This window comes from Hibiscus syriacus, unplaced genomic scaffold, assembly GCF_006381635.1.
Source record: "Hibiscus syriacus cultivar Baekdansim isolate YM2019G1 unplaced genomic scaffold, ASM638163v2 tig00002919_pilon, whole genome shotgun sequence".
Lineage (NCBI taxonomy): Eukaryota > Viridiplantae > Streptophyta > Magnoliopsida > Malvales > Malvaceae > Hibiscus > Hibiscus syriacus.
In genome coordinates this window covers 1,445,707-1,459,178 of record NW_024061957.1, presented here as the reverse complement: position 1 = coordinate 1,459,178, position 13,472 = coordinate 1,445,707, and the positions used below count along the sequence as shown (strand labels likewise).

At 37.2% G+C, this 13,472-nt stretch overlaps 3 protein-coding genes and 2 pseudogenes across 6 annotated transcripts; 3 read left to right on the top strand and 2 right to left on the bottom strand.

Annotated features, from left to right (window-relative positions):
* Nucleotides 1-1,740, top strand: LOC120165660 (inorganic phosphate transporter 1-4). Its single transcript, XM_039175138.1, has one exon. It carries the CDS (start codon nucleotides 43-45, stop codon nucleotides 1,627-1,629), a length of 1,587 nt encoding a protein of 528 aa, XP_039031069.1. The 5' UTR covers nucleotides 1-42; the 3' UTR covers nucleotides 1,630-1,740.
* A 598-nt stretch (nucleotides 1,741-2,338) lies between these two features.
* LOC120163696 lies at nucleotides 2,339-3,205 on the top strand (annotated as a pseudogene).
* Nucleotides 3,206-5,956: 2,751 nt separating this feature from the next.
* On the top strand, nucleotides 5,957-8,711 carry LOC120165620 (protein root UVB sensitive 2, chloroplastic-like). Of its 3 annotated transcripts, XM_039175113.1 has the most exons (10): nucleotides 5,957-6,105; nucleotides 6,186-6,317; nucleotides 6,453-6,541; nucleotides 6,643-6,727; nucleotides 6,896-6,955; nucleotides 7,053-7,146; nucleotides 7,251-7,348; nucleotides 7,495-7,674; nucleotides 7,864-7,986; nucleotides 8,077-8,711. In XM_039175113.1, the coding sequence occupies exons 1-10, from the start codon at nucleotides 6,094-6,096 to the stop codon at nucleotides 8,500-8,502; spliced, it is 1,299 nt and encodes a 432-aa protein (XP_039031044.1). In that variant the 5' UTR covers nucleotides 5,957-6,093; the 3' UTR covers nucleotides 8,503-8,711. The 3 variants fall into 3 exon arrangements, with proteins under 3 accessions (XP_039031044.1, XP_039031031.1, XP_039031038.1); XM_039175100.1 differs by having other exon boundaries at nucleotides 7,864-8,711; XM_039175107.1 differs by having other exon boundaries at nucleotides 5,967-6,076; nucleotides 6,185-6,317; nucleotides 7,864-8,711.
* A 533-nt stretch (nucleotides 8,712-9,244) lies between these two features.
* LOC120165609 lies at nucleotides 9,245-11,291 on the bottom strand (annotated as a pseudogene).
* Nucleotides 11,292-11,710: 419 nt separating this feature from the next.
* On the bottom strand, nucleotides 11,711-13,099 carry LOC120165646 (5-formyltetrahydrofolate cyclo-ligase, mitochondrial-like). Of its 2 annotated transcripts, none has more exons than XM_039175119.1 (2): nucleotides 12,912-13,003; nucleotides 11,711-12,616 (listed from the first exon to the last, which is right to left on the bottom strand). In XM_039175119.1, exon 2 carries the CDS (start codon nucleotides 12,560-12,562, stop codon nucleotides 11,828-11,830), a length of 735 nt encoding a protein of 244 aa, XP_039031050.1. In that variant the 5' UTR covers nucleotides 12,563-12,616; nucleotides 12,912-13,003; the 3' UTR covers nucleotides 11,711-11,827. The 2 variants fall into 2 exon arrangements, with proteins under 2 accessions (XP_039031050.1, XP_039031060.1); XM_039175129.1 differs by having other exon boundaries at nucleotides 11,712-12,591; nucleotides 12,912-13,099.
* Between the last annotated feature and the right edge of the window lie 373 nt (nucleotides 13,100-13,472).

Here is a 13,472-nt window from a genome sequence, read left to right as displayed (position 1 = left end):
GGAAATAGCAGATAAAGAAGTTTGTGAGTGAGTGAGGTAACTATGGCTAGAGAGCAATTACAGGTGCTTAACGCTCTTGATGTAGCCAAAACACAATGGTATCATTTCACTGCCATTATCATTGCTGGGATGGGCTTCTTCACCGATGCATATGATCTCTTCTGCATATCTCTCGTCACCAAATTGCTTGGCCGCATATACTATCATGTTGATGGTGCAGAGAAGCCTGGAACTTTGCCTCCAAATGTATCCGCTGCGGTTAATGGTGTGGCTTTCTGTGGGACACTAGCGGGCCAACTCTTCTTTGGTTGGCTTGGTGACAAGCTAGGCCGAAAGAAGGTTTATGGTATGACTCTAATGCTCATGGTCATATGCTCTGTCGCATCGGGTCTCTCTTTTGGTCATACCCCTAAATCTGTCATGGCAACCCTTTGCTTCTTCCGGTTTTGGCTTGGCTTTGGCATTGGTGGTGACTATCCACTTTCTGCCACCATCATGTCTGAGTATGCTAACAAGAAGACTCGCGGAGCTTTCATTGCTGCAGTGTTCGCTATGCAAGGTTTCGGAATTTTAACAGGTGGTATTTTTGCAATTATATTATCCTCTGCATTCAAGACCATGTTTGAAGCTCCACCGTATGAGGTTGATGCACTTCGCTCCACGGTTTCGCAAGCAGACTACGTTTGGCGTATTATTTTGATGGTTGGATCGCTCCCTGCTGCTCTTACTTACTACTGGAGGATGAAGATGCCTGAAACTGCCCGTTACACCGCACTTGTTGCTAAGAATGCAAAGCAGGCTGCATCTGATATGTCAAAGGTCCTACAGATGGACATCGAGGCCGAACCACAAAAGATTGTGCAAATAGAAAAGCAGAAATCCGGATTCGGTTTGTTTTCTAAGGAGTTTGCTAAACGCCATGGACTTCACCTGCTTGGAACAACATCCACTTGGTTCTTGCTTGACATTGCATTCTACAGCCAAAACTTGTTCCAAAAGGATATCTTTAGCGCGATTGGGTGGATCCCTTCAGCAAAGTCCATGAATGCTATTGAAGAAGTTTTCAGAATTGCAAGGGCACAAACACTAATTGCTCTTTGCAGCACTGTACCAGGCTACTGGTTCACGGTGGCTTTTATTGACAAGATAGGGAGATTTGCCATCCAATTAATGGGATTTTTCTTCATGACAGTGTTTATGTTTGCACTGGCTATTCCGTATGACCACTGGACGCACAAGGACAACCGAATCGGCTTTGTTGTTATGTACTCGTTGACCTTTTTCTTTGCGAATTTCGGACCAAATGCCACAACATTCGTAGTTCCAGCCGAGATTTTCCCAGCAAGGTTGAGGTCCACTTGCCACGGAATCTCAGCAGCCTCGGGAAAGCTCGGAGCTATCGTTGGTGCATTTGGATTCTTGTATTTGGCTCAGAATAAGGATAAATCCAAGGCAGATGCAGGGTACCCTGCAGGCATTGGGGTAAAGAATTCACTCATTGTATTAGGCGTAGTCAATGCCTTGGGATTCCTCTTCACATTCTTGGTGCCAGAATCTAAAGGAAAATCCCTAGAAGAGATGTCAGGTGAGAATGAAGATCATGAACCACAAGGAGAGGCAGAGCTGTAGTCATCTACCCACCTCGGGGCAGGTCCACTTGCCTAAGACATGGACTCATAAACCAGTTGTATACTACACAGACTACGATTGTTCCTCTTGTTAAGGGGATTAATTTGCTCATTTTCAAATAGTAAAAACCTCCAAAGTAGTCATATCTATGTGAAAAAAAATCATTTAAACTTCTAAAATAATAATTTCATTTTATATCCCTTAAGTTAAAATATGAAAGGTATTTTTGCTATCAACTTTGTTTGTACTAATAATTTAGAACATAAATATTAAAATTCTTTACTAACTTTCATCTTAATAATTACTTTATGAAAATTGAATCAAATTAAAAATTTATATGTATAACTATACAAAATCAAAATTTATATATAACATTACACATTTAATGAAAATAATGGTATAATTTTAATTAAACAATATTTCATTTGAGTTAAACAGAATCACTGTTGTCTTCTTGGCGTGCCCCGGTCCCCCTCCCCCTTGTTGTATTTTGGGTTGAATTTTGTACGTTGCTTCCTTGCATGTGAATAGCCATAAATCAGTAAACAATTTTGCCAACGCTGTATGATAATTTAATTTCTAGCAATTAAAGTAAAACCATCGCTATTATCTGTCGTATCTTCATAAGGTAAGGAATAGGTTGTTGATTATTTATTTATTTTGTTTCTTTTAATTAAAAATGGAAAAGCATTATGAAATTTAAACTGCAATGCTATCAATATTCATAATAGCGTACTGCAAACCCTATAACTATTCTTCGTTATAGTCTACTGCAGAGCTTCATGGTTACAACTAATAATGTAGATTAATTTTGATAAAACATAACCAGCCTATTAGTGGTGCATGCAAGGGTTCTCTCGTCACCAAATTGGTTGGCCGCATATACTATCATGCAGAGAAGCCTGGAACCCTGCCTCCCAATGTATCCGGTTTTGGCTTGGCTTGGCTTTGGCATCGGTGGTGTTTATCCACTTCCAGCCACCATCATGTCTGAGTATGCTAACAAGAAGACTCGCGGAATTTTCATTGTTGCAGTGTTCGACATGCAAGGTTTGGGAATTTTAGCAATGATATTATCCTCCGCATTTAAGATCATGTTTGCAGCTTCACCGTATGAGGTTGATGCAGTTCGCTCCACAGTTCCGCAAGCAAATTATGTTTGGCGTATTATTTTGATGGTTGGAGCACTTGTTGCTAAGAATGCACAGCAGGCTACATCTGTCATGTCAGGTCCTGCAGATGGACATCGAGGTTGAGCCACTAGAGTTCGTGTAAATAGAAGAGCAGAAATCTGGATTTGGTTTGTTTTCTAACAAGTTTGCTACACTTGCTTAGAACAACATCCACTTTGTTCTTGCTTGACATTGCATTCTACAGCTTGCTTTCGGTACATGACGATAGCTCTGCCTCTCATTGTGGTTTAGCATCTTCATTCTCACCTGACATCTCTTCTAAGGATTCTTCTTTAGATTCTGGAACCAAGAAGGTGAAGAGGATACAATTAGTGAATTCTTTACCCCAATGCCTGCGGGGTATCCTGCATCTGCCTTGGATTTATCCTTATGCTGTGCAATAGGGATCAAGAGAAAAACTTTCACTCTTTATTTTCTCTTTTCTCTTGTACACATATGTTTGAGCTTATTGTATATCTTTCAATTGTTTTTCTTGTGAGTTTAATTCTTGTAAATACCTATCTTTGTGAGGTTTTCTTGTTTATATCTTTCAAATTTTGTAAAAGGGGAGTGATTCTAATTTAGCAATTGAAAAACTAAGGGTTTTGTAAAGGTTACTCTTGAGCCTAGAAAAGAAAGAACAAATTAGTGAATTTGTTAGAAAATCCTTAGTGTGGATCTATGGTAGCGAATGTAGACTTGGTTTAGAAGTCGAACCACTATAAATCCTTGTGCAAATTGTTTATCTCTTTTTACTCCATACCCAATTTTTTCGAAAGATCAATTCACCTTCTCTTGACACTTTTTTGATTGATCAATCTTAACAACAGGCTTATGAGTTTCATCAATCTTAACAATAGGCTTACTCATAATGGTTATAACATAAAAAATATATAATTATTATAAAATTATTAAATATTATTTAAAATAAAATACATATAAAATATATTACTTATGAAAAGATAAATATAAATGACAATATCAAATTTCAAATTTAAAAATAACATTTTAGATATAATTAAATAACTTGTATTTTTTATCTATAAATATAAAGTTACAAATGAAAAAATTAAATTAAAACAACTACGAAATATAGAAGTTAATTGTGAAAGCTGAAAACAAGATGATGGCGCAAGGCTTAGTTATTACTTTGTTAGTTTTGATATTCTTGTCATCCATATTATATATAGGAGATGCACAATCAAAATGTGATGCTACTGCTAGATGTAATTGTTCACCATCTTGTCATGATTCCATCTATTAAACCATAATAAATGGAACTTGTATTGAAATTTGTATTTGTCAATGTTTGTCATCACCTCTGCCTATCAAATTAATCTACTATAATCGCCGTCACTGTTACCAATGATCAAATCAAACCCACACTCACAATTACCACCATCAATGACTAAGTCAAAATCACAACCACTATTAACAGTGTCTAAATCAAATTCATCTACACAAGCACCACCATTAACGACAATGGTTAGTCCAATTCCATTGACTCCTTTGAGCCAATGTGAAGTACCAATATATGCTCCATATTTAGTGGAAAGAGGTAAGTTGTGTTGGTGTTCAATGGAGAGTTATGGCAATGAATGCTTTGAAAGATTTGAAAGGATTTAGGAAATATGATATTTTGGGATTGAGTTTGGTAGAGCCACAAAAGATTTGCCATCCAATTAGTGGGATTTTTCTTCATGACAGTCTTTATGTTTGCATTGGCTATCCCGTACGACCACTGGACACATAGGAACAACCGAATCGATCGGATTTGTAATTATGCACTAGTTGACTTTTTTCTTCGCGAATTTCGGACCAAATGTCACAACATTCGTCGTACCGGCCGAGATATTCCCAGCTAGGTTGAGGTCAACTTGCCACAGTATCTCTGTAGCCGCAGGAAAGTTAGGTGCCATTGCTGGTGCATTTGGGTTCTTGTATTTGACTCAGAATAAGGATAAATCCAAGGCAGATGCAGGTAATATGGGTGAAGAATTCACTTATTGTATTAGGCGTAGTCAATGCCTTGGGGTTCCTCTTCACGTTCTTGGTGTCAGAAAGGAAAATCCTTAGAAGAGATGTCAGGCGAGAACGAAGATAATGAACCACAAGGAGAGGCAGAGATGTCATCATCTTCCGACCGCCGGACAGTTTAGATATCAGATTTCAGTTCACTGTTTTTCCTTTACATATACAACTGTTTCTAATAACTCCCAATGTTTCAGTTTCTGTACCTTTAATAATTTTCAAAGTAGTTTGTTAATGCCAACGAAGTTTACTGAAACAAACGGTAGAATTAATGTGTAATTTTTAGCCCAGAGCTTCATATCAGCTTCACAAGATTCTGGTTATTCAAGGATCACACGTACAAATCTCTGCCTGAGAATAAGAGATACCCGACTGAGTCCTCTAAACGCCATGGCTGGTACTGGTAGAGAGAGTTTAAGAAACTAAGCAGAAAGGGAAACGAAGGGCAGCTATTCTCTGGTTTAAAAGCAAGTCGGAGGCAGGGGTAGATGAAGGTGGAACTTATGTTATTAAACCATCCAAAGTGGGGCTGTGCGTAGGATTAACGCTTGCATGCTTCGTTGTGTTGACTACACTGAGACTCACAAAAGGAGAATCTTAGATAATTCCATTCCACCATAAACATATGAAAGTTATTGTTACATTAATATTATTCTATTAATATAACATAAAAATATAATATTTTTTAAAAATAAACAACTTAGGAGAAGAATAAATGTTAAATTGATATAATTTTTAAATATGAAAATAAAATTTATTAAATGGTTTAAAAATAGGATCAAATACTATTACCATATACATATGTAAATAGCTTTTCATGGATACATAAAAGATGAAATTCTTAGTAAAATAGTTGTTTTCTGTGTACAATTTTATGCCTTGAAGCCTTAATCTAAGTCGAGGGGTGAACGTCCGCTGTCTACTAGGCCAAATAACAAATTTCCATTAAATATGAACTCTTGAATTGTTGGCTTTTAGATCAGCAATTTAATGACAACAATATTATCCAATCAGACTAAATTTCCAGTTTTATCAAATGTGAGGATCATATTCTGATAAATCAAAGTAGAGAGACTAATTTTTCAATTTTCATAAAGTTAAGGGATTGAACCTGTAGTAACCCACGTTACATATTAAAATAATGAACTTTATCTTGGCATGTTGAAACGAGAAAGCTCCCCTCTGTCGATTGCTCCGCTCTGACTTTCCCCGATTCTCGCGCCTTGAGTATCTAATCCCCCTCCGCCTCGTTTCGCTCGAAATGAATTTACTGGTAACGTTTTCAAACCTCTCTTCTTCAAAACCTAGTGTGAAATCTTCCTTTTCATTTTGTTTTGAAATCATATAAAACAGGATAAGTTGAAGATGCCAAAGAAGGAACCTGATGAAGTCAAACCACCCAAAGTCGAAGTTCCAGTTTACTGGCTCGAGACATCTGATTCCGTCAGTCGCCGTTACGAATTTGAACCCCACGGCTACCTCACCGTGAGTGTTATCTTTCTAACTCTAATTTGTCATTCAGACAATTTTACAAATAATTGGTCTGCGAATTTAAGCTCTTTACTTTCGATGTTTTTTTTCTTTTTTGGGTAGTTCATTAACGTTTTTCCCCTGCTGCAGGTGAAGGTGGTTAATGATTCAAGACCAATATACCATAGGGTGGCTGAATCGTTCCTGAACAAGTTTTTCCCCGCGGGATATCCTTATAGGTAAAATTCTTTACTTGTACTTGTTTACTTGCTGAAGTTATGAGATTGGTACCAGCCTGAGTGCACATAATTATTATGTTTTTGGTGTTTGGTTTGAGCAGTGTGAATGAGGGTTACCTTAGATACACACAATTCCGTGCATTGCAACACTTGACCAGTGCAGCATTATCAGTTTTATCAACTCAGGTCTCCTTCTCATACCTTCAAGGATTCTGCATATGCTCATAAAAGTAGATTATAGATGTTGCCTAAATTCTTAAACAATCAAAATGTGAAGATGTTTAGTTGATATTTTGGAATGTGACTTCCAGCATAATATGAGGTAATTTCCTTGCATTTCTCACTCCTTTGCAGTCACTTTTATTTGCTGCAGGCTTACGACCTACTCCTGCTCAGGCAACTGCTGTCAGCTGGGTAAACTTTAACTTTTAGTTGAAGAATTCTTTCTGATCATGTGGTCCGATCTGTACTTCTCAGTTAGAAGCTTTCCATTTGTTTTATCGATGAGCAGATATTGAAGGATGGAATGCAGCATGTTGGAAAGCTCATTTGTAGTAATTTGGGTGCAAGAATGGACTCGGAACCAAAACGTTGGAGAATTTTGGGTTTGTATTCTTATTTATCCTTTCGCTGAATGTCAACCACTCTTTCACTTGATGCTACCCTTGTCATATTGAATGTTCGAATGAGTCAATATCTAATATTGCAGCTGATGTGCTCTACGATTTGGGTACTGGTTTGGAAGTTCTTTCACCTTTATGTCCTCACCTTTTTCTTGAAGTAGCAGGGCTCGGTAATTTTGCAAAGGTATAATCTTTGTGATTAATTTGCTTTCCTGAAGGCCACATCCTTTACTTTTGCTTCAAAATGTTGGGTTTACTCTAAGAAGAGCATTATACAACTGCATGCCAAATACTACTATACTTTGTTGAACTTTACTTCTCTATGTTAAGGGAATGGCAGTGGTTGCCGCGAGGGCAACTAGATTACCAATATATTCTTCATTTGCCAAAGAAGGGAATCTTAGCGACATATTTGCGAAAGGAGAGGCCATATCGACACTTTTCAATGTTGTTGGAATGGGAGTTGGGATTCAGTTGGCATCTACTGTTTGTTCATCAATGCAAGGGAAGGTATTAAGATTGTAATGACTCTGATTTCAGTCATTTATTTTAGTTATGTTATTGATGAAAGAGAATGGCACAGCAACATGTGGACATGCTAATCCTTTGTGATTTTTATCATCTCAATTGCATTTCACTTTACATCGCGTATGTCATGTCCTGGCAATTGAGATTGCTGATAATAATAAGGAATTGCAGATGATTGTTGGGCCTCTTCTTTCCATTGTACATGTGTTGAGTGTCGTTGAAGAAATGCGAGCTGTTCCGGTCAATTCATTGAATCCTCAGAGGACTGCCATGATTGTGGCCGATTTCCTAAAGGTTTGTTTTATTTGTACGGTTTGGACCCAGAATTTTATATGCATGCCGAGGTTTTTCATCCGTCTGATTTTCCAATTGAACTCAACTCAGACTGGAAAGGTATCTAGCCCTGCTGATCTCAGATATCGGGAAGATCTCCTATTTCATGGACGGCTAATCGAAGATGCTGGAAATGTGAAAGTAGGGAGGGCTCTGCACAAAGTTGTAAAGCCTTCGAAGCTTAAGGAATGGAAAGAAATATTTCCTGAAGAGAAGTTTGTTTTGAGTCCTGGAAATAAATGGACCGACATGTTGTTAGAACATAATGCTACAGGAGAAGATGCAGTAAGAGGTTGGCTGGTTGCTGCGTATGCCGCGAGCATGGGGAAGTCCTTCCACGAGCCAAGTGCCAGCGTCTTGCAAGATGCTTACGACAAGATGAACATTGTTTTCACTCCATTCCTTTGTGAGCTACAGGCTAAAGGTTGGCATACCGATCGCTTTCTTGATGGAACGGGAAGCCGTTTTGCATTTTGATATTTCATCTTTCTCACATTCCTCTACAACAAGAGAATATATATTCATTTGATGAAACTAAGCTGGAAAAGTGATCCCTAGCCATTTTTTGCATTTTCAGACGTAGTATTGCATTTGTTTTAGAGGTGGTGATATGTTTGTAATTTGCATGCAGGTTATATTTTCTCTCACTAACTTGGATTTGAATTTATGAAATGAAAAACTCATGGAAAAACTATCCCTAAAACTCACTTGAATTTGGTTAATTCCATACAATATTGATAATAATTGTATCTAATTAATTACAAATGGCTCATCAAATTATTATTCTTTTCTCTCTATAATTCAATTAGCATACATTCTCAATAAAATGGTCGGTTTTAAAATGTTTCATAAAATTAAATTATTTAAAATGATTATGATTAAAATTAAAAAAAAATACTATAAAAAAGTCAATAGAAACCCTTCTAATGAGACGAAAGAATTATTTTCATTTAATTCATTATATTTTAATCCAAATTGAATTTATTTCAGAAGTTATTAAGACAACACTTATGCTCTCTTTATAATTCTTTTGTACAATTGATTATTATTTCATCTATTGGTGTGGCAAAATAAAATGTCCTCGAAATGAGATTGAGGAGTTCTTCCATCCCAACGTTCACATGTTTAAAACAGAAATCAAAAGTCAAAATTAACAACCGATTGACTTACAAAAACATGATCGATCATACTTTGTTTGTCATGACAATTCACACAGTGGCCATGAAACAACATATTACCTTACATTAGCCGAATAGAAGACGGGCCAGCTATAGCGGCTACTTTCTGAGCTTGCTGAGTTTCACTCCGGTACAGCTCTTTCATTGCCTTTTTCATTTCCTTTTTAACAGCAAGCTGAATACATAATTCATCCCATTCAGCACTAAACATGCACGATGATGTGAATGATTAAACTAAAACATCATTTCAAAGCAATTAACGCATTCTCAAGCAAGGGTTAAACGAGTTCAAACACACGTGCAAACGGATACGATACCTTTCGTTCTTTCTTTTCCTCCTTTGTCTCCTGACCATGTTGCTTTCTCTTAATCTGCTCGGTTTTTATGCTACCCGTCATCTTGACTTTTTCCGTAGCAGTCTTTCTGCTATTAGGTAAAAAGTCTACCGGGAGCTTCTCCTTTCCCCTGAGGGATATAACCTGATTTTTGGCACTCAGAGCTGCGGAAACAGTTTCAGCCAACTTCCTTTTCCTAGCAACTGCTGGTGCTTCAATTTTTCCAGGGTGATTATCAAGAGTTGAATATGTCGAAACTATACTCTCACAATCAAATTGTTCCGATTCATCACTGCTCTCCTGAACAACTATCATTTTTTCATCTTCACTTTCATTTTCATACCTTTTGGCATATTCAGCACAACGACGCATGATATCAGCAGCAGGAGCTTTATTCTCATCATCCTTGTCGTTTTCATGCAGAACATTTTTTAGCTTGTCTGCCAGTAACTCTTCTTCTTCTTCAGCCATGTAACCCTCACAATCATCGTCATCAGAGCCGTATTCTTGAAGTTCAAGCTGCAATAAACAGAGAATTCGATAAAATCATCATTGCTACTGTGATTGTGAAGTTCAATCAAAAGCAAGCAAGCAGAAGGTAAAATCTTCGGGCAAAATTCTAATTCGGCGAACTACACTAACAAATTAGACACAACTTCAATTTCTCTTAATAAAGTTCCTAAATCAAAAGGATATCTTCAATTCCAATAAGTTCTAAACATAAAAATTACTAACAAAGAAAAACAAGATAGATTGAAGTTTGCTCTAAAATGGCTCACAATGTCGAACTGCTCATCCAAAAGACGCCGGGCACGTGGCTTTTCTTCCATTTGGTAACTCCTTGCCTCGTTTTCAATCTCTTGATTGTCGGATTCCGGACCAGCATTCTTGACACATTCATCAATAAACCCCGATTCATCAACAAAATTCAACTTCTTATCACTCTCATGGGCCTCTCCTTCTTCAACGGTATTCGCTCTAACAACAAAATACTCCTCCAAATCCTCGACATCAGATCCAAATCGTGACAAATCGCTATCATCAAGCAATGCAGCCACTTCAGGATCTATTACTTTTTTCATCCTAGCATTTAGTGTATTTGAAGCAACACTATAAATTGATTTTTCATTATAATTCCCTTTTGAATTTGATATATGCACCCTTGAAGCATCATAGGCCTAAGCATAACACACAAAAGCATTAATCAAACATAAATTAATCAAAGATTACACCAGATTGTTTGAAGAAAATGAATAACTTGAACCCACGTTAACATCGCGAGGAAGTTGATCCGGCTTGAACTTAGGGTTATGATAGAAAGCAGAACCACCACCAGTATTTCTAATCTCTCAAATGAAGCAAATAATTGTAACCATCATCTGGAAACCCTAGCTCCAAGATTTCCTTACGCACATTCTCCGGCAATGCGCCTTTATCTTCCGCCGCCGCACTAGAGGAGCTTCCCAACACTCTACCATAACCATCGCCGTCGTCGTCAATATCATCAGGAGCATCAGCGAATTTAGAGTCCACGTTAGCGTATTCACCGTCGTTGTAGCAATTGTTATCTTCGTCAAAAGTGTCAAAGGAAACAGGGTTTGTGTCAACTCGGACGAAGACTCGGTCATTACCAGGTGAGTCACTGTAAAATGGATCGGAGGAGTCTCGGACGAGTAGTTGGAACGTCGCCGATTTCTTTTTGTCGATGAATTTCTTCTTGCCCATTTCTAGGTATTGTTCAGATACTGCAAAATTGAACGTGAGAATTGAGATGATAAACTTATCAGCGCACTGTAAACCCTAAATCTGTAGCAGATTTTTCATCATAAACCCACAATGTTGAATGAGCTCGTAATTCCACTTCTGGTTCAATTTGCCATTAGGGACAAAGCGTGCCAAGCCCATGACTGAACGACAATGGTAAGCCCACATAAAAAAAGAATATAATTGATTTAGTTTAAAATTCATTCAAAAAAATTATGCAATAAAAAATTAAATAAAATTGAAAATTGGATCAATTTTTTTTACTAAAAAATTGGATCGAAATATAAAAGTATACAATAAAACAAACTTTAATTTTAATCAGTAATTTATGGGTAAAACTGTCGAGTGGAATATTTTTATTTATAATATCAAAATCCAAACATGAAATATTGTTCAAGGAATATAACTATTCATTGTATGATATAAATGTTCATCCCACCGTATCCCATTATTCAATAGCACAAGCCTGAGAACCACATTGAAGAAAAGCACTCGGATTTCGCTTCAGCTCAGAGGAGCATAGCATTAAAGCTTCATTCTCTCGAAGGCGGCCGAGGTAATCGGAATCACGCCAGTTGGTAAAACTAAAGCATCCACCAGTACATCATTTGGGGTGATCGGTATTACTTCTTCATCCATTATCTGCACGGAATAAGACAGTGCGACAAAGAGTGGCTGCCTCCAATCCTTTTCCTTGGCAAGCTCTCTGTACTTCTTCAAGAAAGTATCATAATATCCTCCTCCACGGCCTAACCGTTTTCCAGATCTGTCGAAAGCAAGCCCAGGCAGAATGAACAAATCGACCGGATCGTTTGCGTGCATCACATCTTCGCGTTCGTTTCCTTCGGCATCAACTGAAGCAGGCTCCAAAATGTTCATGGAATTCGCAACTAAATCATCCATGTGCGAGATATTGAACATCCTCATGTTACTATTCTTGTCCTCGACACGAGGGACGTAAAGTTTTATTGCAGTCTGAGGCATACTACCATCCGGGGCCGAGGAAGAATTATGCAGAATTTGATATAACAATTTAGAGGTATCAACTTCTCGTAAAACACTGCAGCTTATATAGGCGCATAATCTCTTACTTGATTTGAACCATGGAGCTTCCAAAACTTTACTCTGGACTATATCATCTTCTCGGGTTCGGAGAGAGGGATCCATCGCCTTAAGGGCTTGACGAACTTTGGTGCGGAGGAATCGCTTTTGCTTGAATACGGATTCAAGATTGTCTGGTTCTTGATTGTTGTTGGACATTGCTACAATAGAAGCTGGCTGGCAGGCCACTGGTAAAGTTGCATACTCAGAAAACTAAAGTTGACAAAGATTAACATAATTTAATTTCTCCAATATATTCTTAAAAAACAAAAGAAAAAAGTCACCGATTTCAGAACTTTACCAAAAATATAATTTGCCTAAATAGTCTCAAAAATATAATTTACCACTAATTTAAAATAAAATAAATTCTCTCGAGGATTGAGTATGCAGATGCAGTAAAGATCTCTTGATGATTCCCGAACTAAGACTAAAAATGCCGAATACATATGTTATTTGTCTTATATTACAAGATTGATCTAACAAATTTCAGTAGCAAAAGAAAGCTTACCGTGGCGGTCGATGTGGGTTAATTTCAGTAGCTGTCGGCAAAGCCGTGGGCGGAGCAACTGAGCAAGCAAACCAAGGGCAGTGGAGGCGTGGCCGTGGGCGTGGGCGGAGGCGGAGCAGGGAAGGGAGGCTGGGACTCTGAGGGGCAGTCGGGCTGAGTGAGTGGGCTGACCGCTATTTCTTCTCCAATTTTTCTTCTTTTCCTAGTTAGGTTTAGCTTTCGCTTTTATAGTAGTATTTTCCCAAAAAAAAGAAAAAGAGTGATGAAAGTATAATTTACATTTTCTTTTAATGGTATTGGATTTAGGTCAATTTTATAAGCTTAATTATTTAATAAATAACAATGACATTTGAGTTGGGTAATCTAATAAAATGAGTTTTGGATAATGAATTAGTAGACTAATATATTTAAAATATATAAAATTCTAATTATATAATAAAAATATGTATGAGGTGATATATATATATATATAATTTAACAATTTTGTGTTTGATTCTTAATAATAATTTCTAATTGTTTTATTTTAAAATTATATGAAAATATATTTAAAAATATAATAAT

Bases quoted from the DNA above. Each gene is read 5' to 3' on its own strand.
- LOC120165660 (XM_039175138.1), top strand. From the start codon at position 43: ATGGCTAGAGAGCAATTACAGGTGCTTAACGCTCTTGATGTAGCCAAA.
- LOC120165646 (XM_039175129.1), bottom strand. From the start codon at position 12,562: ATGTCCAACAACAATCAAGAACCAGACAATCTTGAATCCGTATTCAAG.
- LOC120165620 (XM_039175100.1), top strand. The intron at 6,318-6,452 runs GTGAGTGTTATC...CCCCTGCTGCAG, and splicing joins AACCCCACGGCTACCTCACC to GTGAAGGTGGTTAATGATTC. The intron at 7,349-7,494 runs GTATAATCTTTG...CTCTATGTTAAG, and splicing joins GGCTCGGTAATTTTGCAAAG to GGAATGGCAGTGGTTGCCGC.